General features: G+C 43.1%; 2 protein-coding genes across 5 annotated transcripts; both read left to right on the plus strand.

The window, feature by feature from the left end:
* Window positions 1-326: 326 nt before the first annotated feature.
* atg4da (autophagy related 4D, cysteine peptidase a) lies at window positions 327-9,712 on the plus strand. 2 transcript variants are annotated; one of them, XM_040146700.1, is made up of 11 exons: window positions 327-780; window positions 2,493-2,760; window positions 2,968-3,051; window positions 3,470-3,643; window positions 4,314-4,665; window positions 4,817-4,881; window positions 5,075-5,226; window positions 5,376-5,454; window positions 7,050-7,126; window positions 7,330-7,449; window positions 8,331-9,712. In XM_040146700.1, the coding sequence occupies exons 2-11, from the start codon at window positions 2,544-2,546 to the stop codon at window positions 8,508-8,510; spliced, it is 1,500 nt and encodes a 499-aa protein (XP_040002634.1). In that variant the 5' UTR covers window positions 327-780; window positions 2,493-2,543; the 3' UTR covers window positions 8,511-9,712. The 2 variants fall into 2 exon arrangements, with proteins under 2 accessions (XP_040002634.1, XP_040002635.1); XM_040146701.1 differs by having other exon boundaries at window positions 327-748.
* Window positions 9,713-11,414: 1,702 nt separating this feature from the next.
* LOC120800033 (transcription activator BRG1) lies at window positions 11,415-27,895 on the plus strand. Of its 3 annotated transcripts, none has more exons than XM_040145773.1 (33): window positions 11,415-11,630; window positions 12,166-12,298; window positions 13,076-13,630; window positions 13,834-13,932; window positions 15,157-15,415; window positions 15,723-15,849; window positions 15,935-16,108; window positions 16,235-16,408; window positions 16,506-16,679; window positions 16,867-16,914; window positions 17,542-17,672; window positions 18,556-18,613; window positions 18,702-18,811; window positions 18,975-19,122; window positions 19,276-19,439; window positions 19,561-19,627; window positions 19,860-19,970; window positions 20,576-20,818; window positions 20,930-21,043; window positions 21,239-21,346; window positions 21,848-21,934; window positions 22,213-22,259; window positions 22,353-22,519; window positions 22,700-22,863; window positions 23,731-23,991; window positions 24,077-24,154; window positions 24,274-24,492; window positions 24,626-24,888; window positions 25,781-25,889; window positions 26,052-26,153; window positions 26,455-26,587; window positions 26,784-26,923; window positions 27,307-27,895. In XM_040145773.1, exons 1-33 carry the CDS (start codon window positions 11,415-11,417, stop codon window positions 27,340-27,342), a joined length of 5,019 nt encoding a protein of 1,672 aa, XP_040001707.1. In that variant the 3' UTR covers window positions 27,343-27,895. The 3 variants fall into 3 exon arrangements, with proteins under 3 accessions (XP_040001707.1, XP_040001708.1, XP_040001709.1); XM_040145774.1 differs by having other exon boundaries at window positions 23,731-23,958; XM_040145775.1 differs by lacking the exons at window positions 11,415-11,630; window positions 12,166-12,298; window positions 13,076-13,630; ... (19 more) ...; window positions 22,353-22,519; window positions 22,700-22,863 and having other exon boundaries at window positions 22,876-23,991.
* Window positions 27,896-27,944: the final 49 nt, after the last annotated feature.

Below are 27,944 nucleotides of genomic sequence, written 5' to 3' on the forward strand. Positions count from 1 at the left end.
AGTGGAGGGGGACTTTCATGTTTATCTGTTTCACCTGTGCTCTGCCTGCTATAACAAGTCAAAATGTGAAAAAAAAATGAGTATATGTTATTTTAAACCAAGATAAATAAAATATTTAGTTTAACATTCATTTAAAAATATTGGACAGGTGTAACACCCGTCACTCACATTACATATCATACATATATCTATACAAATACGTGTGATTAATGTATTTACTATGAGATGATTTGTTACCTAGGTTACGGATTACATAACCGTCAGAGTTAGTATCAGCCAATAGCACGCTGCTTATGTCCATTATTTGAATATTACCCAAACAGCTTTCTCGCAGCGATTACTCCAACCAATGGCGCTGTGTCAGGAAAGGACAACAGGAAGTGAGTGTCCTCTGGTGTAGAAGGCAGATGCTAAAGCGGCGGCTGCTGCTGGACAGGGGAAAGAAACCCGCGGTGTACTGGATGAACTTCACAACCGTGCGGACTAATTAGCTCGTCTGTCAAATGGAGAGACGCTTACCACGCTAACATCAGCTGCAATTGGTTGAAAAGTCATCAAGATATTCGGTCGGCGCGGCAGGAATGCTAGCAGGCTGACGCCGGGGCTAGCGTCTAAAAAAAAAAAAAAACGCTGAAGTTAAGCTAAGCTTATAGTGGACTGAATTTAACTAAGGAGACTGTGGTCGTGGTCGTGGGCGAGGGCGAGGACAGAGAGAGGAAAACGCCGAAATGAGTCAGGCTGCTACAAGGTACCGACCAGCTTAAGCGGCTATTACAACGGGTAGGTAGTTGTCAGCTCATGAACTTTTAATTTTGGGTTAATTAGCTATGTTTAAAAGAGGTGTACGGGTACCTGTGCGGTCATTTGAGTGTGAGGCTTGGATGTATTTATAGGTTCTACGATGTGGGACCAGACAAGTACATTGAAATTACAGTGAGGGTTTATTGGTCAGAAAGGCGGTCAGTGTCGTTGGCAGACACAGCCAGCAGTGTAACTGCATTAGGCGTTTTACAGCTTGATCTACAGTGATTCGTGATGAAAGCCACCATAATCAGATGACTTTCACAGACGCTGAGAAAGCCCGACGTGCTGGTTTCCAAATGCTAATCACATGATGGGTTTTTTTTTCCCCCCACAGGATTAATCCCATCAGTGTAAACGGTGACTACATACCGTACTACAGTTCCCTGTTCAGACTGCTATTCATCAGTTGCAAGGCAGACAGGGTGGACAAGTCACTGTGTTTCCTGCTTTGTGAAATCAGTAGTTGAAGACCGATGACTTGAGTTTACGCAGCCTTTATTTATACTTTTTCAGGAAGTGAGGCTTTGCTTATGGCGTTCAGACTCATAATTGTAGTGCTTGTAGCGTTTTCATGTGCAGTGCCATATAACCATGTGATTTTAAGAACATGGAAGTTCATTCTTAAATCTGGTAATTTTGTTTGGCAAAAAAAAAACTGGACTCGAGGTCTATTGACTGACTGACAAGCAACACGTTTTTATTAGCGATTAATCTGCTGAATAGTTTCTCAGACTTTCTGATCTATAAACCACGAATAACCTTGCTCGACGTAAACATAACTCTCATAGAAAACAAAGAAGGCAGCTAATCTTTATATTTTGAAGAAACCAGTGGATATTTAGGCATTATTAAAACTGTGATTAAATTTACTGTCAGTTGACTAATAAATTATTCAACTAATTGTTTTAGATCTATTGACCATCTCTCGGTCTTCATCAGTGGATGGAGTTTAAGTTTTCATGTGATTTGATAGTTTTGTATTGTTGTATTAGTTTCTACTAAAAAAGCCAAGAAGACAGAATCTCTACAAGTTGATCTATGACATTAGTCTTTAACCTGCTCAGTCACCTTCTCAGTAAGAACTTTCTAAAATATATATATATTTTATTTTTTATTTTTTTTAAGAATTGAATAGATCAGTGAATTAACCTTTCTACTACAACATCTTGAATTTAAAGTTGTTTTCTTCTGGAGAGTGTGAAATTGGGCTTCATGTACAAAGTTGCTCCAAATAAACACCATATAATGAACAGCTTGCAGTAGGAACAATCAGACCATGACCAGTCAAGTCAAATCATTTTATATCTATATAGCTGAATGTCACATATCTCAGATTTACCTCAGAGGGCTGTACAATCTGTACACCCTCTGTCCTTAGACCCTGAATGCGGATAAGGAAAAATTCAACAACAAAAAAACGAAGAAGAAGAAACCTCAGGAAGAGCAAAAGAGTACGATCCTTCTTCTAGGGCTAATAGATGTCATATGTACCGAGTAGAAAGAAGTTGAAATGGTATAATGAAAAACAGATTAGGATAGATTTCCAAAAAAGTACAAAGATACAACATTGAGCACAAATTAATTCCAAAAAGTTAAAGAGTGTTTGGAGTGAAGAATGTGAACATCTCTCAACAGTCAATAATTTACTTAATGTCTTACTCCCTTCCTCCTTTTGTTCCCCTCGTCAGTTCTGTGTTGCAATGAGGAGCACCAGAGTCCAGCTCTGAGCGCTCAGAGGCATGAACTCCGTTTCCCCCAGCGCAGCACAGTACATAGGGGGAGTGATGCAGGATGAGCTGGTGGAGAACCGGAGGCAGCAGCCCATGGAACGGCAGGGCAGCTTTGGCCTCAGGCCACCTCAGACGCCAGATCCCAGCAGGGAGGCAGCCGGGGAGCCTGATGAGATGGACAAACTGAAAGCCAAGCTGATGTCGGCATGGAACAATGTCAAATACGGTTTGTTGTTAGCCAAGGATGAGGGTGTGGGTGCCTCTGTCATAGATTTACATGTCATTTTGGAATTTATTATGTGCACCTATTTGGATACCTGCATGTTTTTATATATATCTCTTAAAAAAGCAGACTTTTTTTTTTTTTTGGGCTCAAAATGTTTGCTTGGGGAATCACCTCACCAACTTCCATTTTCCCTGCTCGTCTGTCTAGGTTGGACTGTTAAGTCTAAAACCACTTTCAATAAGATATCACCAGTCACTGTCCTGGGACACTCCTATCTGCTCAACAGTGAGGGTAAGTTCTAAACAAACGCACACATCTCAAATAACTTATATAAATCAGTATAGTACATTATAGGTTCATCCCTTTTGATGCTAAGTATTTCTTCGCCAGAAAGGGAAACTTCAGGAAGAGCAGACCCCAGGGGTTGTAGTGATGTGTGCTTTTGGTTAACCACAGTGGTGTAGACCCTTTTTATTTGAAAGGCAGTTTGGTTTACATCCAAAAACACAGAGCAGTAGGAGGAAAAAAAAGAAAAGAAAGCTTTCCTCCTTTTCTTTTATTTCACAAAATATTAAACTAAGCTTCCTCACATCAGATAATCATCACAAACAGTTTCTTACTTGAATAAATATGGTGTAAAGGTTGTCCATTTTTTGTTTTTTCTTTTTCTGTGTCTCTTCTTCCATCCATTCACCTCACTCCCTCTCAGATGAGGTGGAGCGGTTTCGTTTCGCTTTTGTGTCCAGGATCTGGCTCACGTACAGGAGGGAGTTCCCTCAGCTGGAGGGCTCCACCTGGACCACAGACTGTGGCTGGGGCTGCATGCTGCGCAGTGGCCAGATGCTGCTGGCACAGGGACTCCTGGTGCATTTGATGCCAAGAGGTTTGCGTCTTTATCTGTGGCACGCATTTTGACACCCGCACATAGAAATGCATAGGTAAATTTACTTGGATGGAAAGCCAATCAGCACCTTCTAACAGGCTGGGTGATCTTGCACTTGGAGGGGGGAAAAAAAACAAAAAACCCAGTTTTCTCTCAATGGTGTGACACTCACACATGCATAACGTAAGTGCTTTGCTTATTCGGAAGGATAGGATGACTCAAGGCCAATAAATGCCACCTGACTTCTTTCCATCCTTTGTTTCTCTAATTCCTATGTTCCTCTCATTTTTATATCTCTGCTGAAAGTTTTTATTTTTCTCAGTTTCACTTGTTAGTTTATTCTGCTACGTATCTCTGCTTTTCTCCTTTTGTTTTATTCATATATTTTCTATGCCTTACTTATCCTGTATTGTTACTGGGTTTTTTTTGTTTTTTTTTTTACTGCTGCCAGTATTTATCTCATGCCCCTTGCATGCTGCCTCTCACTTATGCTCTGTTTATTTATAACATGGTTTCATTATGTGTCCATGCTGATTAGTATGGCATTCAAAACATGCCTACGCTCTGTCTGTTTAAAGATAACACTCAAGAAATCCCAGAAAAAATACCCCCAGATCTTCAGCCTGGCTGTGCACAATTGCTAAGAACAAAACTTTTTTGTATTGCATAGATTGGGCTTGGCCAGATGCTCAGCAGCTAACCGATGTGGACTTTGAGTTGTTCAGACCACGTTCCCCAGCTCGGGCTGGTGGGGTCCCCATCCCTTCTTTTGGCTCCCCACGAGGATCTAACACCCCTGAGAAATCCCTGTCAAGCGATCAGGTGCCCAAATGCAGCCAGAAGAAGAGACCTGAGTGTTCAAGGGACAGACAAGCAGAGCCCATCCACCGCAGGCTGGTCACCTGGTTCGGGGATCAGCCCCCAGCACCTTTTGGAGTTCACCAGCTGGTGGAAATCGGCAAAAGTTCAGGGAAGAAGGCTGGTGACTGGTATGGCCCCTCTATAGTGGCACACATACTACGGTAAGGGCTCCACATTTGAAGAGGAGGAACTGTTTTAACAAGCATGGCTTTACTATTTTCTTAAACTACTTACATAGTTGACTCAATTAAGCATTAATTCAATATATGAATATGTTGTGGGGTTTTTTTTGTTTGTTTGTTTGTTTTTCAGGAAAGCAGTAGCCGTAACCTCTGTTGTCCACAACCTGGCTGTATATGTGGCTCAGGATTGTACAGGTGAAATTAACAAACTTAGACATTTGTTGAATTAAATAATTTCTCCTTGTGACAGTTCAGTTCAGCGGTATTAGTATGTTTATTGCTTTGCTCCAACATATACAGCAAGGAAACTTATGGCCTAAAGAAATCTTCTTGTATCTACTTTTATGCATTCAAATTTTTTTTCTTACCATGTCTCTGTGCTTTCTAGTGTACAAAGAGGATGTGGTGCATCTCTGTGATCCGTCACTAAGCCAGACTCCTCCTGATCTGTCCAGCCAAGCCTGGAAGTCTGTCATCATACTGGTGCCTGTCCGGCTGGGAGGGGAGGCCCTCAACCCATCTTACATTGAATGTGTCAAGGTCTGTACGTTCTGCTTCACGCCTCTCACCCATCGACCTCTCTGTATTCTTGGCCTAGAATAATGTTTCCTTTTAGAACTGTGTTGCCTGACTTCAGTTCTCTTTCATCTCTCCTAACACACATTCAAAACATTTGTGTCTATTGCTAGAACATCCTAAATCTGGAGTGTTGTATTGGAATCATCGGAGGAAAACCAAAGCATTCACTCTACTTCATTGGCTTCCAAGGTGAGAAACAACCTCTTCATACTAAAAGAATGAAAGGAAGGAAGGAAGGGAATAAATAACAATATCCACAGTCAGAGGAAGGATCTGGTGTTTTTTGAATGCACAATGCAAGAGCAAGGGCTATAGAGTAGACAGCATTTTTCCTTGGCAATATATATGCCTGAGAAAAGTAACTGTGCTATACTTGCACCAAACATGTTGCACTCTTAATACTGTATCTCTTTAGTCTTGTCTTTACTGCCTGACTCACCTTTAAAGGGTCGGTAAACTAAAAACTTGGAGAAACGCTGCTCTGCTTAGGCCAGTGTGATAATCAGGAGGCTGTTGCCTGTGGCCTGAGTGAAGCGGAGGTGGCGCAACCCAAACTGCAACCATCCCAAATGGCCGCGGCTGTGTTTATGTGGAGACTGTGACCTCCATCAGAATCAATCTGCTCATTCTGAATGAAATATCATTGTGTGTGTGAACAGTGGGTTTAAACCTTTCACAATCCTTTTGTAACAGATAGGAACATGTCACATACACTGTCTTCCAGATCACTTTCAGTTTACAGCATACCCACAGTGTTTATGAGCTTGATTCCCTACATGAGTTCAGTCACACTGCAAGGCACTGCTCTTCTCTTCTTTGCTTTTTATGAGCGCTCTCTACCACTTTTTCTCGTGGTGCAACTTTCCAAGGAAGACAGTCTTTGAAACGGTCATATTGGTCGCACGATGAAGATACTGGGTCAGCTGGTTAGCTTTTCCTAACTGAACATGAGCAAACTTCAAACTGCAATTTTAAACACAGCCCACCAAGTGACGGGGATGGTACAAGCACAATAATACAGTTTAAAGTGTCCTGATACTCAGAAAGTGCTGGCAGACAGTGGAAGCGTTGCCTTCACCTCATCCTGTATTTTTGTATATCAAGACACCTCTGAGTGTTTTATCACTCATGGATTCTCCTAGAACTGTTCCTTTTGGTACAGTACAGTAATAACCGTGCCAAGCACTCAGTGAAGCTCCATCTCCATCAAAAGTTTTCTCATCGTGGGGTGTACGCAGGCCTGTTAAAATGTAAGGAAGACACCTTATCTGATCATTATTTATACCGTATGAACACTTGTGGTAGCTATGGTAGGCTTGATTACATTAGACCCTGTCAACCAAACAAGCATCATCCCACAACAACATACCAAAAATATATTAATCGCTAATCATTGATTTCCCCTTACTGGAAGAATGATTCTCAAAATCGTCACCAAGACACACAATAGAGGAAGTGAAAATAGTTTAGGAAACCAACCCTTCTTATTTTAAGAGAGAAGTTGGGTGGGTGTTTTTCATACATTTTGATACAGTGGGTTTTTTTTTTTGTTTTTTTTGTTTTGTTTTTTAAGCCAGTGTGTGTAATGATTGTTAAAGGTACTGTAGCTTATGACGCTTGACATTGGCGTCACCACTCAACCATGGTAGTTGCTACGTGGGTCAGTGGGAACAAAATCTAACAATTTAGAAACAGCAAATATAGACACAGCCTTTCAGGTGGAGATTTCACACTTTGATACTGTTTTTAATTCCTCTTCACAACTTCTGCTTTCTGTCTGTCAGATGAGCAGCTGCTGTATCTGGACCCTCACTACTGCCAACCTGTGGTGGATGTAACACAAGTCAACTTCTCACTGGAGGTTGGTTGCACTGTCTATATGTCTCTTCAACATTTTTGTAACATTCCTGTCTTGCCTTTTATTTCATGTTTCAGATGGTATCAGACTCACAGCAACACCATGTGACGTTCTCATTCAATATTGTTTTGACTCGGCAGTCAATTACAGATAATACAGGTTGTCCAGTCATCAACTTTTATTATATGACCTCTGTCACGCTCTAGTCCTTCCACTGTAGCTCTCCAAAAAAGATGCCCTTCAACCGCATGGATCCCAGCTGTACCATCGGCTTTTACGCCAAGAACAAGAAGGACTTTGAGTCTATGTGTTCTGCTGTTAGTGTGGTGAGTTTTTACACCCTCCTCCCACTGTCTGACTCTAAATTTGATACCATCAAAGATCAGAAGAACAGAAAAATTTCTACTCCTAGAAGTATCTGTTCATAGTCAGTTTTTAGTGTAGTGCGGAAATTATTTTTGTAATCCATTAATTGTTATAGTCATTATCAAGCCAAAATATCAAATATTCAGTGAATGCAACATTGTTATCTTATATCACTCCAAATTGAATGTATCTTGATTTTCTACTGTTGGTCAAACAAATAATGAAAAAAATGAAGACATCACCTTGTGCACTGGTGGATTGTGATGGACATTTTTCATAATTTACATGCACACATTTAGACCTAAAATGATTAATCGGTTAGTCAATCAAATAATTATTCATCAACTATTTTTATCATCGATTGTTTCAGCCATTTTTCAAGCAAAAAATTCCAAACAATTCCTGCTTCCAGCTTCTGAAATGTGAGAATTTGCTGCTTTTCTTTGTCATATATGATAGCTCGTTGAATATCTTTGGTATTTGAATACAAGCCAACTGCAGATTTAGCTTTGGGATCTATAAATGTATAAAGGGAATTCTTCACTATAAACAACACAAATAATTGATTATTTGGGAAACAGGCAGCAGATTAAACAGTAATAAAAATAATCGTTAGTTGCAGCTCAACATACATTTTATATACTAAACCAACAATTAATTGTGGAAATAGTCAACAGATGAATTGATACTGAAATGAAATGTTGGTTTAATTTTGGCTCAGAAACAATGTGGAAGAAGTTTGATGGATATCTGTGTTTTCCCCTTTAATCACTCTACTAGTCATAAATTCTGTAGCATTTCGAGACAGTATGATTTTGACAGAGTTTTGTTGTCCTCCCAGGCCCTGTCATCATCCAAGGAGAAGTACCCCATCTTTACCTTCGTAGAGGGCCAGGGTCAGGACTATGGACTGGAGGGTCACGGCAGCAATCACAGTGGACCTGCAGCCCACATCCTGCCCCCGGGCAAACTGGGCAGGAGTAACAACAGAAGAAACAGTGACGAGTTTGTCTTCCTCTAAGGCTCTGGGGAGGATGCTCTCCCAGCTCTCACCTGTAGGGGGCAGAAAAGGACCGGTTCATTTCCTTTCAAAAGGATGGACTCATCTGTTGTTAGAGCCGCAAGGTGGACACGATGCTTTTGTGCTTTATCACCCTCACTGGTGATCAGAAATTTAAAAAAAAAAAACAAAACTGTGTGGTTCCTCTCATCACCTCTGTGTAGATGGGTATTATAAGCTATTAGGGCATTAGGGTTGGGTCCTGACTGGAGCATAACTTTACTGGGCAAAGGCATGATTTTAAAATGGATCATCGTTGCATACCTAAAAAAAGAAAAGCCTCCAAGTCAGGCATGTCCGAGTAAAATCGAGTGCTTTAAAGTACTGAACTCAGTTACACTAAACTACTGTGTTTTCTCTTGGTCTGAACTGGACATACTGGAGGTGATGTGCGGTCTACCTAATTTTAAATGAGCTCACTGGTCAGGTGAAGGGCTTCCTGACAGGGTTCTTGACTTGTATCATATACCAACTGCTGTACATCTCCTTTTTATTTCCACTTATTTATCAGGTTTCCGACTGTGTGTGTGTGTGTGTGTGTGTGTGTGTGTGTGTGTGCGCGTGAGAGTCTGCGGGTTAGTGTAGTTAATTTGTTATGTCTTTAATAAGTGTACTGATGTATTTAAGAGCCACTGTGCAACCCACAGAGGTTTCAGATTCTTCCAAGAGCATCTTGAACAGCTGTAATTTCATTCTAGTGTTGCAGACAGGCCGACTACACACAGATGGCCCCTCGGGCCTCGATCCCATACACTTCCAGCCGGATTATGAAACACTCCCAGAAATCTGCTGTGAAAATGTTCCTATTGCTCGAAGAGTTACATCAGCTCCCAGACCGGGGGTTGAAGAAGAAATGATCTCTTCGGTTGGAGATGGATGTGAATCTTTAACTGCTAAATTGTGGCCGGTCTCCTGAAGCAGGATTACAGAGTTTCTGGATACATTTGCAAAGTAGAACCCAGAACAGCCTTTTTTTACTTAAGTACGGGTTCTGGGTTTTACTTGGCAAAGTCAGTAAGACCTGACCAAGCTGAATGGAGACTTTGCCTCAACCTTCAACCGTGATTGTTTGTTTGTCCCTTTTTTACATGAAGACAAAAACTGCAAGTTGCACTACTACTGTTATTCGGTTTGTTGTCCTGATTAAACCTCAAACACTGGAATCACATTTCGCTCGTATCTCATGCTGCTGCACCCTCTTTATTCTTACATGATCACTGTAAACTGACCGTTTGTTCTCAGACGTAATGCAAAGTTCTTTTAAAACATAATTTCCTTATGTTTTTGTTTTTTTTTTGCTTTTTTTTTTTTTATTCCAGTAGTAAATTGCATGGCACTGTAAACTTTCTTTTCCCAGTTCAGAGTTTGCTATGAACTTTTAAAGCAAACCTGTCCTGTGATCGGGCCTTTTTTTTTTTTTTTTTTTTTTCCCACTGGAAATTGCTTGGCATAAAATAATTCTATATAACCCACTCCAAAGAGGTTTCAGAACTCCACCAAATGCACCAAACTTCAAAGGGACTTGATTCATGTAATGTATTTTTACCGCCTGACATAGCAGACTGAGTATAGCATTGCTGGACACTAGAGTGTACATCTTTAGGTATCATAGTTATTTATTATTTTATTATATACCCTTTACAGAATATATTTCATATTCAGTAACTGCAGATTTCTCAGAAATCTTAAAATACCTACATTTGAAAGACAAGCCATCAAAAAACCCTGATTGCAGTTAGTTAAAGTATTTCTGAAAAATATTGTGTCTTGGTTGTTTTTACTATCACTTTAATGCAAAAATAGTCGTATTTGATCATAGTACACATAGGATATGTAATAGTATAGTATAGTATACATACTTAATGGGGGAAAAAATTGAATAGAACAAGAAAAGTAAAGTATTTGAGGATTTTAGCCTGTAAAGGGTTTATAAAAGCCTTGATTTAAGCTTGATAAAACTTGCAGACTCGTGCCCATACGTCCTTTAAGACGCCTGTGACTTGACTGCTCTGCATTCACGAGCGCTGTGTGAGCCTGGAGCCCGGTCCTCACGTTCGGTGTGAGCGGAGCTCTGCCGTGGCTGCGCACGCATGCGCGCTGCCGTGCGGCCGTGACTAGACATTCGGTCATAGGAGCGGTGGAGGGGGGCGCTCGAGCCACGTCGGTGAAACAAACCAACGCTCGGAGGCAGATTACAAAGAGGGTGAGTGGACTAATTGCTAAAGCCGCTGCGTTTTCTTTAATCTCCCCCAAACATCAACTCGGGAGCGCAGACGTTCACCCGGGCCTGTCTGTCCTGTTGATGCGGGTAGGTCAGTCGCACAAGCACAATCCGCCATTCCCCCCCCCCTCCTTTTTTTTTTTTTTTTTTTTTTTTTTTTCATACATTTAACGAGACCCGTTTTCGTGGTCTGAGTGAGGAAATTTCTCAGTAGCATTGGCTCGTGTGCATAATTGACTGTATTTCCCCGTGTTCAGTTCAACTTCAGTGCTAGACCCTGCAGCTGTAATTCCATATGCGCGCAACGGGTGATTTGCTGCAGCGCAGCGGGAGAATAGAGAGTCCACAATCTGATAGGCGCTGGGCAAAATTCACCCATATCCCGCAAAGATTATGCACCCACTTCATTTATTAGAAAAGCATAGTTAACGCCAGAGATCCAGCTACATTGTCATGATATTTTTTTTAGTGTTTTGTCTAATAAAACCACTAAATGAATGCTCAGTTAGATAAGTAAGTTTTGCATAGTGTCTTGCCAATCCTTTGAGTTTTGCAAAGATCATTTTCCTACCCTCTGTCATTCCCTCTGTCGCTTCTCTCTCTCAGGTCCCTGCTGCTCCTCCAGGAGCAGGAGATCCAGGGCGATGTCGACACCAGATCCCCCCATGGGAGGTACCCCGCGCCCAGGTCCTTCCCCTGGTCCGGGTCCCTCCCCTGGTGCTATGCTGGGCCCCAGCCCCGGGCCCTCCCCAGGCTCCTCTCATAGTATAATGGGCCCCAGCCCTGGCCCTCCTTCCTCTGGACACTCACAGCCAGGGCCCTCTGGATACGGCCAGGACAACATGCACCCTCTGCACAAAGTGAGGACACTGACAGCACTGACAGTCCCACTGAGACACTCCACCACTGTTAATTCCAGTCCTTTTGGAAACAGAGGTGGGGTGTCAGCAGTTATTGTTATATCAGTACCCCACAAATTTAGTGTGATTTATGCATATGAAGGCATTTAAACATCATATTTACTTAGAAATGGATGTGAATAGAGTTAATATGAATGAGTATTCATAGGAATATAGACGTTAATTCTATAGCAGAACATGCAAATTTATCAACTGTGGACTTACAAGGCAAATTTGTACTTTTGACATGATATGTATATATTATATACAGTATATGACAGCTCATAGACTTTAATCAGTTTTCAGTGTGTGATTTATAACACTTACACTAATCCATATTTACACACACTTACACACACCCATACTCCATACCCTTATTTTTCATGTGCCCAAATTTTCACTGTCATTACCAAACAGCTCCTTAAATTTTATATTATTGCCGTTTTCCCAAAGGCAATCATAGTTTCATTTTAACACTGTTTGATTTCTCCCGCAGCCGATGGAGGCCATGCATGAGAAGAGCATGAGTGAGGAGAGCCGCTTCAGTCAGATGAAGGGACTGTCTATGAGACAGGGCGGGCACAGTGGTATGGGCCCCCCACCCAGTCCTCTGGACCAACACTCACAGGGTACACAGATTTATCTTAAGCAATTTCATCCTTTCCTGCATCAAGTTGTGTACTTTTGGGTGTGACTCAGCTGTGGTGGTGTAGTCATGTGGCCTGGCGAGCTCATAGGGAGTGTGTCTGCTGTTGCAAGCTATGTAAAAAACAAACAAACCATGAGCCGTATTTTCAAACGATTTCTAAAGTTTCTTTTAGTGTAAAACTACTGAAAATCATAGAGCTCAGTCCACGTGGGAAAACAAAGACATTGTTAAGAGTATGGTGGCAACCTTGTAGCTTCCTGCAGCCTGCTATAAAACACACAAACAAGAAATAAAATAGGACAGTCAGACAGACAAGTTTAGCATTGTGAAACAGTTTGAATCATGATGAAATAACAGGCTGGCAGAACTTGCATAAGGTTAGCACCTATCGCAGACAAATCTCCACCCGTTACCTGGAGAGCCTCTGGACAGGACATACAGATTGACAGTCGGTGTAATATTATACTAAGAAAAAGATCATAGCCTCACTGTTTAGTAACTATTGGGTGAATTTACAAAATACGAACATAAATGATGATAAATAGATATCACAAGCTACTTAAGGGATATTTTTAAAATATTATATTGACTAACATAAATGCATATAAAGCATGTTAAGATCACTGTAAAGTCACAAAACCCTATCAGAGTCCCAACAGATATCAATAGAATATTATAGGAACATTATACAGAACCTGAAATAATAAAGTATGTGAATTAGTGCTCTGATTATTTCTTTGTCTGTCGGTTTCTTCAGGCTACCACTCTCCATTAGGTGGCTCTGACCACTCCAGCCCTGTCCCCTCAAATGGCCCTCCCTCCGGTCCTCATATGCCATCATCCTCCTCTTCCTCCTCCTCTGGTGGCCCCGGCTCCGCCTCTACACCTTTGGATGGTCCCAGTGTAGATCAACACACGCTGGGTCCGAATAACCGTCCTGGTCCTCCAGGTAGCTCTGGCCCAGGCCCCAGCCCTGGACCCAGTCTTGGATCCAGTGTCCCTGGCCTTGGATCTGGCCTTGATTCTGGTGGCCCTACTGGCCCTGGAGGCCCTGGTGGCCCGACTCCCTTCAACCAGAACCAACTCCACCAGCTCAGAGCCCAGATCATGGCTTATAAGATGCTGGCTCGGGGGCAGCCCCTGCCAGACCACCTCCAGATGGCTGTCCAAGGGAAGAGGCCAATGCCTGGGATGCAGCAGCAGCAGCCCATGCCCAGCTTGGCTCCTGGGGCTGGAGGTGGGCCAGGAGGTGGACCAGCAGGACCAGGACCAGGCCCTGGGCCACTGGGCTCAGGCTACAGCCGAGCTCACGGTGAGCATGCATGGGGACAGTCTGGACTACCAAGCAATATCCTGTGGTCTGATGGGTAATTGATAGGAGACAAATTTCTACCTGATTGTAACATTGAATCCTTGCTCACAGCTGGAGCTCATAGCGCTTCTCAAATTCTGAAAGACCTGTGGAGTAAAAGTGCTGTTAGACTTAGAGAATATGGACATTTTTTGTTTCCTCAGGTATGATGGGTCCCAACATGCCCCCACCAGGCCCATCGGGGACCACAGCTGGCATGCAGGGACAAAATCCAAACGGACCACCCAAGTCCTGGCCTGAAGGTATTTGGTGTTGCTGTGAGACCTTGTGAAACCGGTCAGCCTCTTTTGCTGTTTAACTAGTGTGAGTACCTTTGTAGAAACCTAAACTGGGTATTAGTGGAAGAGGGGCTGAATGAGAGCCGGTATGTCCATGTAATTTCCACTTATTACCCCTAATCCACGTAAGAAAATAATTGATATGATTAGAACAGTATGCTCATAGGTTGTTTATGATCTTTTGTTAAAGTTACAAATCTTGATTGTCTTGATTACAATGGTAAGAGTTTGTAAAACCACTAATTGCCTGCAGCTTGTTATATATATTCTACCTTCCAGGATTTATCCTGTTGTTTATAACAAGAAAAACCTTTTTGATTACTTAAAGATGACCTGTGGAGTTTTCTTGTAAACAAACAAAAGTTATACATTTATTGTTTCTCACCAAAATGCATTGTGTCTTTCCTTCAGCTCCAACAAACATGCTGACTCAATTTCCTTGCTCATAAAACATTTCCAAAGTAGATTTTTAAAATGTTTTCTTACCAGCAGTCCTCTTCTTCACTATCTTTGTTGGCGCATTGCCACGTTCCTTAGTACCTTACTGTCAACAATTGTTGATCAAGGGAGTGGCGTGAAACCAACAGCACGATTGTGTGTCCCATCTCCCGCGTGCATGATGCAAACAATACGGGGACCCACTTTTAAAAACACTGCTCCATAGCTCTACTAGTGGCCCTAAGCTCCACAGGGTATCTCTAAACATGCATAACCTCCTGTGCAGCAGAAGATTTTAAGTTTTGGTGTTGTCTGGTCTAAATGTTGCTTATGAGTCCTGTCGAACCGAACCAAAAACAGAATTACAGGGGAAATACCAAACACTTTATTCAGTTTCTTTTCCTTGACAATAAAACATCTTCTATACGTTGAATGTAGATCTTTTTCACGGCAGATAATTTTCACATCAGAGCAGGAAAATCCCTGGTGTAAGTTATAAATTAATAAAGGCTGCATTAGAGTTTGGTGTCCTAGTTTCAGAGCCCTAGTGTTTTATATTCTGTCTCAGTCAAAGTAATTGCTGTGAAAACGTTTACCGCCATACTTGCTGTCAGCAACTTTGTATAAAAATATCGGTATTAATTCTCAACATTCTACTTGAATTCAGTTTGAACCTTAGCTGGAATTCCATCACATACTGTAGACTGCAGCAGCATGCTATTGATCTTTCCTCACTTCACGCCCCTCAAGGTCCCATGGTGAATGCAGCAGCCCCCTCAAACGCACCCCAAAAGTTGATCCCCCCTCAGCCCACCGGCCGGCCCTCTCCTGCGCCTCCTTCAGTTCCCCCTGCTGCCTCCCCTGTAATGCCTCCGCAGACGCAGTCCCCCGGCCAGCCGGCACAGCCTACTCCTATGATGCCTTACCACGCCAAGCAGAACCGCATAACCCCCATTCAGAAACCCTGCGGCCTTGACCCTGTGGAGATACTGCAGGAGAGGGAGTACAGGTACGTCAGCAGCCTCGGGGATGTATCTTTTTTTCCTTCCTCCCTATTTGGTTTTTCTGGCTTGATGAGAAAATGATGACATAATGAAACTTCAACTGTTTAAATCTGATAATTGAGGTTACCTTATACTATATCTAACTTTTACTATTACCAGATTATTAGCAGTTTGCTGTTTCCCCAGTTTAACGTTCGTTTAAAGAATGTTCAACACTTAAAAAATGTGGAGCATACTCGTATCCAAAGTACAAAAAGCATAAACCATTAGCAGATTCATGATGAAATATTAAATAACTTTTCACTTCCTCAGGTTACAGGCTCGTATCACCCATCGTATTGCTGAACTGGAGAACCTGCCGGGTTCTCTTGCTGGTGATTTACGTACCAAAGCTACTATAGAGCTCAAAGCCCTTCGGCTGCTTAACTTCCAGAGACAGGTACTTTATGTACGATATCACCAATACCTTCACCCTTAACCTTAACAATATCACACCTTGCTGATGTGACTCTGGCCTTCCACAGCTGCGTCAAGAGGTGGTGGTGTGTATGCGTCGTGACACAGCTCTAGAGACTGCCCTTGATGCTAAGGCCTACAAGCGTAGCAAGCGTCAGTCTCTGCGAGAGGCCCGCATCACGGAAAAACTGGAGAAACAGCAGAAGATTGAGCAGGAGCGCAAACGCAGGCAGAAACATCAGGTAGAGGACGGATGCAGCCGTGACGTTACCTGTGATAATATTAGAAGTTGTACTTGTGATTGACGCCTCTCTTCTCCCGTGCTTTCTCTTCTCCTACCTCCTCCCATTATCACACTCGAATCCCAGGAGTACCTCAACAGCATCCTCCAGCACGCCAAAGACTTCAAAGAGTACCACCGCTCAATTACAGGCAAAATTCAGAAACTGACCAAAGCTGTGGCCACCTACCATGCCAACACTGAGCGAGAGCAGAAGAAGGAGAATGAGCGTATTGAGAAAGAGAGGATGAGGAGGCTTATGGTAAGAAGAAACCATAAGGGCGCCACACAGTTACACAAGCATGCGCATTACACAAACTCCCTCCCAACACTGTATGTAATCGTGTCTGTCTTTCCAGGCTGAGGATGAGGAGGGCTACCGTAAACTGATTGACCAGAAGAAGGACAAGCGGCTGGCCTACCTGCTGCAGCAAACTGATGAGTATGTCGCCAACCTCACCGAGCTGGTCAGAGCTCACAAGGCTGCGCAGGCCCTCAAAGAAAAGAAGAAGAAGAAGAAGAAAAAGAAGAAGGTATAGAAAACTGGAAGAGATATAGAGATATCCGTATGTCATCGACATTCGGCACCTTCAATACTGGAATATGAGATCTTTATGATTTATTGTTACACACTGATGTTCAGTGTTTATCTATTTGTTTCTGGTTGTGTGTTATTTGCCACCTTGTGTATTAGTGGCTCAGTTATGATCTGTTTTGCAGTTGGAGAACATTGAGGGTCAGACTCCTGCCCTGGGCCCTGATGGAGAGGTGAGCTGATGCAGCAACCGTAGTGATGGCAAACCTCTGCAGACACTCACGTTGTTAACTTTGTGCAGATAACTGTACGTGTATTCCGATGGGTAGTGTTTTGCTTTTTTTAGTGTTGTCATGGCAAAAGTAGAATCTGTTGCTCCCGCAATGATTTTTTTTTTTTTTTTTTTTTGTTCGCTGTTTCTGTGCAACATTTTGATCAGCTTTGATCATTTTCATCAGGAAGAAAGCGACACCAACAAACATCCCATTATATACCGTATACATATCTCAAAACAATGGCAATCTGAAACAGGGGACAACATTCAAAAGCCATCAGTTACAGCCCCAGGCAACCATGTGTGTGCATGAAAACAATGAAGTAATGCAACAGCATGTGTCCTGCAGTTGCTGTCACCTGTTGTCACAGTTGGAAAAAACGACCTCCAAACTTCACACAGTGTATTAAAACAACATTGGATAATTGCATGGTGTTATTTTGCGGTTCAATGGACCACTGTTAACCCTAGCCTCTACGCATGGTCTAATTCTGAGTTTTAGTCTCATTTCCATTAGCCACTATTTAAATCCAGCCTTATCAGACTAACCCAGTCCAAAACGATAACCGGCCTTCTTCCCCTGCAGCCTCTGGATGAGACGAGTCAGATGAGCGACCTGCCTGTGAAGGTCATCCACGTGGACAGTGGCAACATCCTGACAGGGGTGGATGCTCCTAAAGCTGGACAACTGGAGACCTGGCTGGAGATGAACCCTGGGTGAGACTGGAGGGAGAGAGGAAGGGAGGAAGAGAGACCTGTCTTGCATGTCTTTTTAACTGCGAAAGAGAAGGTTGAATTACTGTATCTCTGCACTGGATGAAATTTCTGACAGTCATTCTAAATCTATGCTGATCCCCTGACTTTTCATCTAGTGCCATCAACTGCTTTGAACCATAGATGTAGATTTAAATGAATGCAACATTAAGTGATAAAGACGAGATTCTAGTTTTAAAGATTAAAGTTCTAAACATGAGCAGCTTAAAGCGCTAAAGTTAAGTTGCTAACAGGCTAAATTCTAAATATTGCACGCTAACTATCAGTGTGGAAGCATCCAATAGTTGTTAATATGTTAGTTACCTAGCACGCTAACTATATGACGGTGTGCTAAACATTACGTTGATATACATGAGCATGTTCACTCGCAAACGACAACGCAAAAGACATTACCAAACTAAAACTCTAAATATTACATGCAAACTGTTCTGTTATTGTGCGGGTAGTTGTTAACCACCCCTGAAAAACAGCTCAGGCCGATGAAAACTGAGTTGTATTTAGCACAAATGTTTGTTTGTTTTTTTATTTTAAGTATGTTGTGTCATCCCGAGGCCAAACTGTTCATATTTTGCCGAGTTTTCTCTCCAGTTTTCAGTTGTCCTTTCCTGATACGTTATGAACGTCACGGCCTCACAGGGCCACTACAATGGCTACTGGCTTTGAGTCTTGTCTCCTTAAGCCAGCTTTTCTATTTAATTCACTGAAATGCTTTTGAGTGTGTGGCTGGAAATATGGGTTGGGAGTATACAGGTGCATCAGAATGACTTGTGCAGGTAATGGGGCTGTTGGTGGATTTTGTTTTTGAGTATGTCTGTATTTTGTTCAGTTATGAGGTGGCCCCCCGCTCGGACAGCGAAGACAGCGAGGAGGAGGAAGAGGAGGAGGTGGGTTGTTTTGTTCGACACGTTTTGAAGCCAGTTTCATAGTCACTGCCCCAGCCGCTGACAAACTGCTGATCCCACTATCTGGCAGGAAGAAGAGGAGGAGCCACAGCCTTCAGCAGCTCCAGTGGAGGAAAAGAAGAAGATAACAGACCCCGACAGTGAAGACGTGTCAGAAGTGGACGTTCGACACATCATCGAGTGAGTTCATACATCGACTACTGCACTACTACAATTTCATGCCATTTATGTATTCAGGGACACCCAAACAAAAAATGAATGTGGTCATGAGGTATTAAAAAAGGTGTTCAAATGACTTTATGCCACAATCGAAGGAAACTCTTTCTTTGTGTGTCCTCCGCAGAAATGCTAAGCAAGATGTGGATGACGAGTACAGCGGTGCAGCGTTCGCTCGAGGGCTCCAGTCTTATTACTCAGTGGCTCACGCTGTCACAGAGAAGGTGGAGAAACAGTCCAGTTTGTTAATAAATGGACAACTCAAACAGTATCAGGTAAACAAGCACAATCAGAACTTATTAGATATTTTCTATCTTTCCATGCACAAAGAAATGTTTCACTATTATAACTGTGAAAAGGGAGATCGGCTGCAGGAAATACCTGTCATGTTTGAAAGATTTCCCCCCTCACGCGAATTTCCCTGTCAGATTAAAGGTCTGGAGTGGCTTGTTTCCCTCTACAACAACAACCTGAACGGGATCCTGGCGGACGAGATGGGTCTGGGAAAAACCATCCAGACCATCGCCCTCATCACGTACCTCATGGAGCACAAACGTCTCAATGGACCTTACCTCATCATCGTTCCCCTCTCGTGAGCTAAAACTGTTGATTTGCAAATATAATTTTTTTTTCTTTTTCGTTCTTCATCATTAATTCACTGAGAAACCTAGAATTCACTGCTGAGTGACAACTGAGCTGTCTCTCATTGACAGAACTCTGTCTAACTGGGTGTATGAGTTTGACAAATGGGCACCGACAGTCGTCAAAGTGTCCTACAAGGTTAGTTTTTGCAGCAACACCACCAAAATTGTTTTTTTTCTTACTTCCTGCATATAATCACAAAATGTGTCTCTACACATGCACTTATTTATTGTGGTTATAGCTTCTGCTTGAAACATAACATAAGACATTGTGGCCTCCTGTATTTGATGTATTGAAGGAGATGATGTTTTTTATACAGATTTTCTTTTATATTTGAAATTGTATTTATTTATTGTTTTTTGGCTGTCAGGGGTCTCCTGCTGCCAGAAGAGCCTTCGTTCCCCAACTGCGTAGCGGAAAATTCAACGTTTTACTCACCACCTACGAGTACATCATCAAGGATAAACAAGTACTGGCAAAGGTGAGATGAGGCGTACAAACACACACAAGCAGAAGGATGTTCACAGACAACACCAAGGCAAACATAGTGTAATTCTTTCCCTCTTCACATGTACACATGCCTGCAACGGGATGCGGTTGCTTTTATTTGCTAATTATTTGAGTTTGCTTGAGGTTTCTGTGTGTTTCTGTTTATCAGCTCCCACTAGTTAAACCCCCAAAGTGCTCTAAAAGTGTTTGACCCTGGCCAATCTGACCGCCCTCTGTGCTCCGTCTCAGTGCTCTCTCCTAGGTCCTGCAACACACTGAGACCGCGTCTCCCACTGTCCTCTCTGGCCATCATGCTGCTATGCACTCATGTAGTCATATAGACTTCCTGACTGTGCTGCCAGGTGGGTATTGTAGTTCAGGCAAGCGCTTCCCCCACTTGGCGGCTCAAGGCTGTTGCATGGGGCTGAGTCAGTGTGGGGCATGAGGACAAACTGGACAGGAAATCCTCTGTTTGAGCACTTTCTGTCTTTGTTCTGTTTGGATGGGCAGAAGCAGTAAGGCATTAGAGTGGTAGCTTTATCCAGATGTTCTCCTCTCCTCTTGTCTCCCCTCCTCTTCTTATGTCGTCCCCACCAGATCCGTTGGAAGTACATGATCGTTGATGAGGGCCACCGTATGAAGAACCACCACTGTAAACTGACCCAGGTCCTGAACACCCACTACCTTGCCCCACGGCGAGTCCTCCTGACTGGGACGCCGTTGCAGAACAAACTGCCTGAGCTCTGGGCCTTGCTCAATTTCCTCCTGCCTACTATCTTCAAGAGTTGCAGCACCTTTGAGCAGTGGTTCAACGCTCCTTTCGCCATGACGGGAGAGAAGGTGTGCAGGACTCAGTCACAGCTACGGCGCTGTTTAGCAAGGCAGTCTGCTCGTGTGATTTGTTTCTTTGCGTTTGAGAGATGCCAAATTTCTCTTCCTTTTTCTCTCCAGGTGGACCTTAATGAAGAGGAGACCATCTTGATCATCCGTCGTCTCCACAAAGTGCTCCGCCCCTTCCTGTTGCGCAGATTAAAGAAGGAGGTGGAGGCACAGCTTCCGGAGAAGGCACGGCTCACCTTTTTCAGCGCACACAGCAGATAGACAAATAAACGCATATACACACACACGTGTCCAAACGATGTCCTACTGGATGAGAAACAGAGACTGATACAAAGAGATGTGTAGTGTCCTTGCCGAGCCTCGCATGTCTCTTGCTCTCTATGTCTTTTATTGATCGAATGTGTCTCCTCTCTCCTTCAGGTGGAATACGTGATCAAGTGTGATATGTCGTCTCTTCAGAGGGTGTTGTACAGACACATGCAGGCCAAGGGGGTTCTTCTGACTGATGGATCGGAGAAAGACAAGAAGGTGAGGGCATAAACTCTGGGACACTGTGTGTTTTTTAATTGAATCAGATGTGGCCCTAGAGGATTTATACATCAGCACTTTGAGATTTGTAACAAGTGAGAGGTCCAGGACACATACTGTGACTTGTACCAGGGTGCAAGTTTACAGCAAAAACTACACTACAAAAAGTCAAGATTTGCTTGTCAATGAGGGTCCTAATTTTAAGACTGATCTCAGCAACAAAAAAAAAGCTTTTGCTGCATTTAGATGAAATGAATTGCAGCAGAGTAAATTGAAACACCAGATTGTGCTATTTTGCTGATGCTTTAAGGTTTTTTTTTTTCAGTCTTAGGCCTAGGTCCTTGGCTCTAACATTTAATTATTTTTTAAATTATTGATTCCTGCTTTAAGAGAGAGTATTGATACCTGTCTTTGGATGACTCTCCATTAATAAAGGCTAACTGAAATTTAAAAAAAATAACCTGTGATTACACACTGCATGTTTTATCTTGTTGTGTTTAGGGTAAAGGCGGCACGAAGACACTGATGAACACCATCATGCAGCTGAGGAAGATCTGTAACCACCCTTACATGTTCCAGCAGATAGAGGTACGACTGAGGAGTGTTACGCAGAAACATTTTGTCTCCCGTTATTTGTTTGAACAGTGTCGAAGTGGAAGATTTGTCAGGTTATTAGGAGCAAGTGTAAAATATAAAAAGCACAAAGACATCAAGACGAGTGTCTGTGTGTGTGTGTGTGTGTGTGTGTGTGTGTGTGTGTGTGTGTGTGTGTGTGTGTGTGTGTGTGTGTGTGTGTGTGTGTGTGTGTGTGTGTGTGTGTGTGTGTGAGACTAGATCACAGAATACATCTTTGACTGTTTTTGCAGGAATCCTTCTCTGAACATTTAGGATTCTCTGGTGGGATAGTCCAGGGGTAAGTGCTAATTCTTCTTCAGGCCAAGATCACAAGCACACACACAGTCACACTCACGCGTCTTGTAATCCTGTCTGTCCTCGTTTCCATCAGACCAGACCTGTATCGGGCATCAGGAAAGTTTGAGGTGTTGGATCGTATTCTCCCCAAACTGAGAGCTACAAACCACAAAGTGCTGCTCTTTTGTCAGATGACGTCTCTCATGACCATCATGGAGGACTACTTTGCCTACCGCAACTTCAAGTATCTGCGTCTGGATGGTGAGACAGTTTGTTCTTTGAGTCTTGCTGTAATAGAGCAGTTTTGTGTGCCTTTTTCTCACTGTACTTCATTCATTCATTTCCCTGGAATCCTGTCGCCGTCGTACCATTTTGCTTTGTTTCCTCCTCTTTTTCTCTCATCCGATTTCCTTCTCATGTCCCACCTCCCTTACATCCCAGGAACCACAAAGGCTGAAGACAGAGGTATGTTGCTGAAGACATTCAATGATCCAGAGTCAGAGTACTTTATCTTCCTCCTGAGCACAAGAGCTGGAGGTCTCGGCCTCAACCTGCAGTCTGCGGACACTGTGGTCATCTTTGACTCTGACTGGAACCCACATCAGGTGTGATGCACATGTATTTTAATTTACAAAAGGTGCCATTTAAGGAAAGTAAGTTGATATCAACTCGGAGTTGCTTTGAAATTTTGCAGCTGGAGGCAACTTTCTGCTGGACACTTACCATACAAATAACAATAGACATTAACACAGCATTTGCGGATGCACACCCACGGGCCTCCCATTCAGAAACCAGAGTTAAGGACAAGGCAGTACAGTAACTGATTACCAGCAGCCAGGTTGTTTGGGTTCAGCAAGAGAGTATTGGGTAGCTTCTTCCGGTTTATTATTGGGGAAAAATAACAGTAATGTACCGCTTCCCTCTCACCACCACAGCGTGGATGTGAACGTGCGGTGTGGGACAGCTGATTAAACCAAGACGGATTTCAGGCAGGATTTTAATCACCAAGCTGAAATACACAACAAGGAAAATCTTGGACTTTGTCTTAGAGAAGTAACAGAGTACCGTGTGGATCAGTATCAGCCCTGTGAGGGCAGATTTTCAGTCGTTATCAGCTCTGGTCAGTCCTTTGACAGCGTGCCGGGGCAGAGACTTGTGGCTTTCACTCTGTTTTTCCAGAGTTTAAGTTTCTTGTTGGAGCAGCTGATAACAGCACAGCACAGCACAGAAAAGAGTCTAACCGTCTGTTAAAACTTGACAAAGTTTTTAGTAGAAAAATGTTATGTTTTTTTAGATGATACCCTTTATTTTATTGGCATGTGATGACTATATTTTCAACATGTTGTCCTTTACATAACCCACAGTGTTGCATGTGGGTTTACAAGTCAGGTGCTGCTGCAGTATCAAAACTTTCTCAGGGGAACATTTGGCCCTGTACTAATTCTCTTTCTCCTGCCCGATTGCGTCTCCAGGACCTGCAGGCTCAGGACAGAGCCCACCGCATTGGTCAACAGAATGAGGTGCGTGTGCTGCGTCTCTGCACGGTAAACAGCGTAGAGGAGAAAATCCTGGCCGCTGCCAAGTACAAACTGAACGTGGACCAAAAGGTCATCCAGGCCGGCATGTTCGATCAGAAGTCTTCCAGCCACGAGCGCAGGGCCTTCTTGCAGGCCATCCTGGAGCACGAGGAGCAAGACGAGGTCTGGGGTCAAGAAGTGTGTCTACGCATGAATGTGTGTGCGTGCACCAGCAACACACAATTTTTAAAGAGTGTGCTTTCTTATGCTCTGCTTGCCAATGTGTGTCTGCTGTATTCAGGAGGAGGATGAGGTGCCAGATGATGAGACGGTCAACCAGATGATCGCCAGGAGTGAGGAGGAGTTCGACCAGTTCATGGTAAATGTTTGTGTTTGGAGAATAAATTATAGCTCGGTCCTCACTTCCAGCCCTGACTCAACCAAAATCCTCCTTCTACATCATTTCTTGCTTCTTTTTTCTTCCTCTCCCTTTCCCAGCGTATGGACCTGGACCGGCGGCGGGAGGAGGCCCGTAATCCGCGGCGAAAACCTCGTCTGATGGAGGAGGACGAGCTGCCCACTTGGATCATGAAGGACGACGCCGAGGTGGAGCGGCTGACCTGTGAGGAGGAGGAGGAGAAAATGTTCGGACGAGGTTCCCGGCAGCGAAAGGAGGTGGACTACAGCGACTCACTGACCGAGAAGCAATGGCTCAAGGTTATTAGCCTCATGGGCAAAGGGCAGAGCTGAGAAACAGAACACAGAATATAAACTGAATTTAAAATGCAAGCAAAAAGTTCCTTGCTTTCTGTATTGAAACATTCGTTCTCGCATTTATTACCCGGAGCAGGCAATAGAGGAGGGCACGCTGGAGGAGATGGAGGAAGAGGTACGTCACAAAAAGACGACCCGCAAGAGGAAGAGGGACCGCGACGTGGATCTCCCCGGTCCCTCCTCTTCCTTCGGGGGACGAGGACGAGGGGACAAAGACGATGATGGGAAGAGGCAGAGGAAGAGGGGACGACCGCCTGCTGAGAAACTCTCCCCAAATCCTCCTGCCCTCACAAAGAAGATGAAGAAGATTGTGGACGCTGTCATCAAATACAAAGACAGGTAGCAGCAATGAGCTACAGGTGTTACATAATTCTTACAGTATTCTGCGTTAGTGTGTTTCTTCCTTACTAAATGTTTCTCTTCAGTCTCTGCACCATTTATTTAACTTACTCATTTCCGTTTTGAAAATGGGACTTCATAGTTTGCCAGGTTCAGGCCAACTTAAGGTAAAAAGAGACGTGATGTAAGTGACATCAAAAGAAAGTGAGAAAGGTCGCAGATAAAGAATCCGAAGTTTTCACAGGTGTTTTCACAAGTTATTTCTTGTAATAATTTGTCATTTTACCCAAACTGTAAACACAAAACCAAACACCTGCTCTGCTCTCACCAAAACCCCAGAGTTTCAAAACCATATTATCTTGTATGTGAATTAAACCTTTTCGTTACTGCCATTAAATACAACCATTAACCTACACTTGTGATGGAAGTAAAGAGCAATACATCAGTGTACAAGCTGTTGCTCAGTCACTAAACATGCATTTCCACAGCATAAATACATTTTGCACTTTAAACATCTGGATGTGTGTAGTTAAAATGATATGCTATATCCAATTTCACAATAAGACTTTCTGAGTTTAATGTAAACTGAATTAAAATTTGCCTGTTCAGCAAACCCCCCTGTTCTATCTGACTTCTGGCGCTGCGCGGTGGCGACAGCCGTCTGTAGCGTGTCAGAATTGTAATGTCAATGTCGTTGTTAATATACTTGTCTGACAGTTGCTACAGATATAAAAGGAATCTCCCAAAGTATAATAAACAAAACAAACTAACTAACTAACTGGTGCATTTTGGGGGTTTTCCAAAAAAATATTCATCAGATGGATCACAATTTAGCACATTCAGTTGTTGATAAAAGTGATTTTGCTCATCCTGATTATATCATCTCCTGCAGCGCCAGTGGGCGTCAGCTGAGCGAGGTGTTCATCCAGCTGCCATCTCGAAAAGAGCTGCCAGAGTACTATGAACTGATCCGCAAGCCTGTGGACTTCAGGAAGATCAAGGTAAGACCAGAAAAGATGGTTCCAGCTGGGAAAAATTGGTCTGTGGTGCAGCAAAGTTAAAGCTCAAATAAAATGAAATCTGCTGCGGATAGATATATAGGTAACGTGTTACTTTTTATTATACGCCAAGCGACAAAAACTATCACTCCTTTCCATCACTAGGAGAGGATTAGAAGTCATCGCTACCGCAGTCTGGGTGACCTGGAGAGGGACGTCATGCTGCTCTTTCAAAATGCTCAGACCTTCAACCTGGAGGGATCACTGGTGAGACGGACCTGCTGATACACTGTTCATTCATAAACACAGAAAAACACCCGCTGTCCTTGTTAGAGCTGTGTATAAACCTCTCACCAGGTGTGTCTATGATTTCTGCCACTGACAGAAATTAAGTTTCAGGTCTGTCCATTTGTCCTGTTTTTATATTTCAGACACTACTGGTGCGACGATGTTAGTGATCGTACATGATGTGTGAGGACTGTGTATTTCTGTCACTGTCACCTGCCGCGCACAAGATGATGATGATAATAAGCAGTTGTTTTCAACCATGGTTCTCTCGTGTGAGCAGATCTATGAAGACTCCATCGTGCTCCAGTCAGTGTTCACCAGTTTGAGGCAGAAGATTGAGAAGGAGGAGGAAAGCGAGGGAGAGGAGAGCGAGGAAGAGGAGGAGGAGCAGGAGGAAGGATCAGAGTCCGAATGTAAGCATGTCTGTATGCAGAGAGCAGCACGGGAGAAAGTCCTCAGTGGTACTTTTTTTGCGTGTGTAGTCTCGGCCCGTTTTTAAATTGCATTTGGGATTTAGTGTGTTAATGTTAAATTATCTTTTAGTGAGCGTTTTGCTTTGTGTCTGACTTAGTTTTATTTATACTGTAACATGTTGTATTGTGTCTCCAGCTCGCTCAGTGAAAGTGAAGATCCGTCTGAGCAGGAAGGATAAAGGCGGAGATCGAGGGAAGGGACGCAGCAGACGAACAGGACGCACCAGGGCCAAACCTGTCGTCAGTGATGACGACTCTGAGGACGAGCAGGAAGAGGTAGCTCATGCTGTTCGTGTGTGTGTGTGTGTGTGTGTGTGTGTGTGTGTGTGTGTGTGTGTGTGTGTGTGTGTGTGTGTGTGTGTGTGTGTGTGTGTGTGTGTGTGTGTGTGTGTGTGTGTGTGTGTGTGTGTGTGTGTTTGTGGCAACGTGAAGGTGAGACTTACTTCTTTTCCAATCTTGACGTAGTCATATGTTTCTACTTGTGTCAGTCTTAGCAGACGTCAGACATCATGCAGCTCTGAAGAGCCTCAAAACTTAGAATACATCAAAGTTGCGATCTGTTTTTCCCTTCAACCTTTATGATCCCAGCCAGGGAAGTTTTCTGTTGGATTTTGGAATCTGTCATTTTCTAGACGTTTATCTGTTTGCTCTTTTTCCAGGAGCGCTCCCCCAGTGCCACTGATGAAGAGTCCTGAACTGTACTGTGACATGGAAGAAAAGGGGGCATAAAGGGATATTCCAACTCACCGAGCAGCACATACACAGTAAATAAAACATGCCTCTGTCAACTCCATCCAACCTCAGTCAAATTATAAAAAGGACTAAAAAAGAAGGAGATTCATCATAATAACATATCATAAAATACACAGATTAATTAGGCCATCCACATCACTGCATTAAATTGTTTCTTTTACTTTGCTGTTGCTTAGTTGAAGAAAGTCTTATTGCCAAGGGATCAAATGAGGTTTTTTTATCTTCGTGTGCCAGGTCAGGAGAGTTTTTAGTCATTTTAACTGAGAATATTGTCTGTGTGCAGTTGTTATTGAACTACTTGTATGAACCTAGGAACAGTCTAAGGGTTTACATGTGGAAAGACAGTGGCTTAGAAAACGTAACTGATGAACACAGAAATTTGGGAGTTAGTGATGCGACAATAATCAATATAACAGCATATTGTGATAATCATAAACATTATCATTGCTGAATTCTTTGACACAACTGACAAGGCAGTTTAAAAAAAAAAAAAAAAACTGTCAATGGACATCTAGTAAAACGTGTTAAAAGAGTGGCAGCCAAA

The sequence above is a fragment of the Xiphias gladius genome, chromosome 15, assembly GCF_016859285.1.
Source record: "Xiphias gladius isolate SHS-SW01 ecotype Sanya breed wild chromosome 15, ASM1685928v1, whole genome shotgun sequence".
NCBI lineage: Eukaryota > Metazoa > Chordata > Actinopteri > Istiophoriformes > Xiphiidae > Xiphias > Xiphias gladius.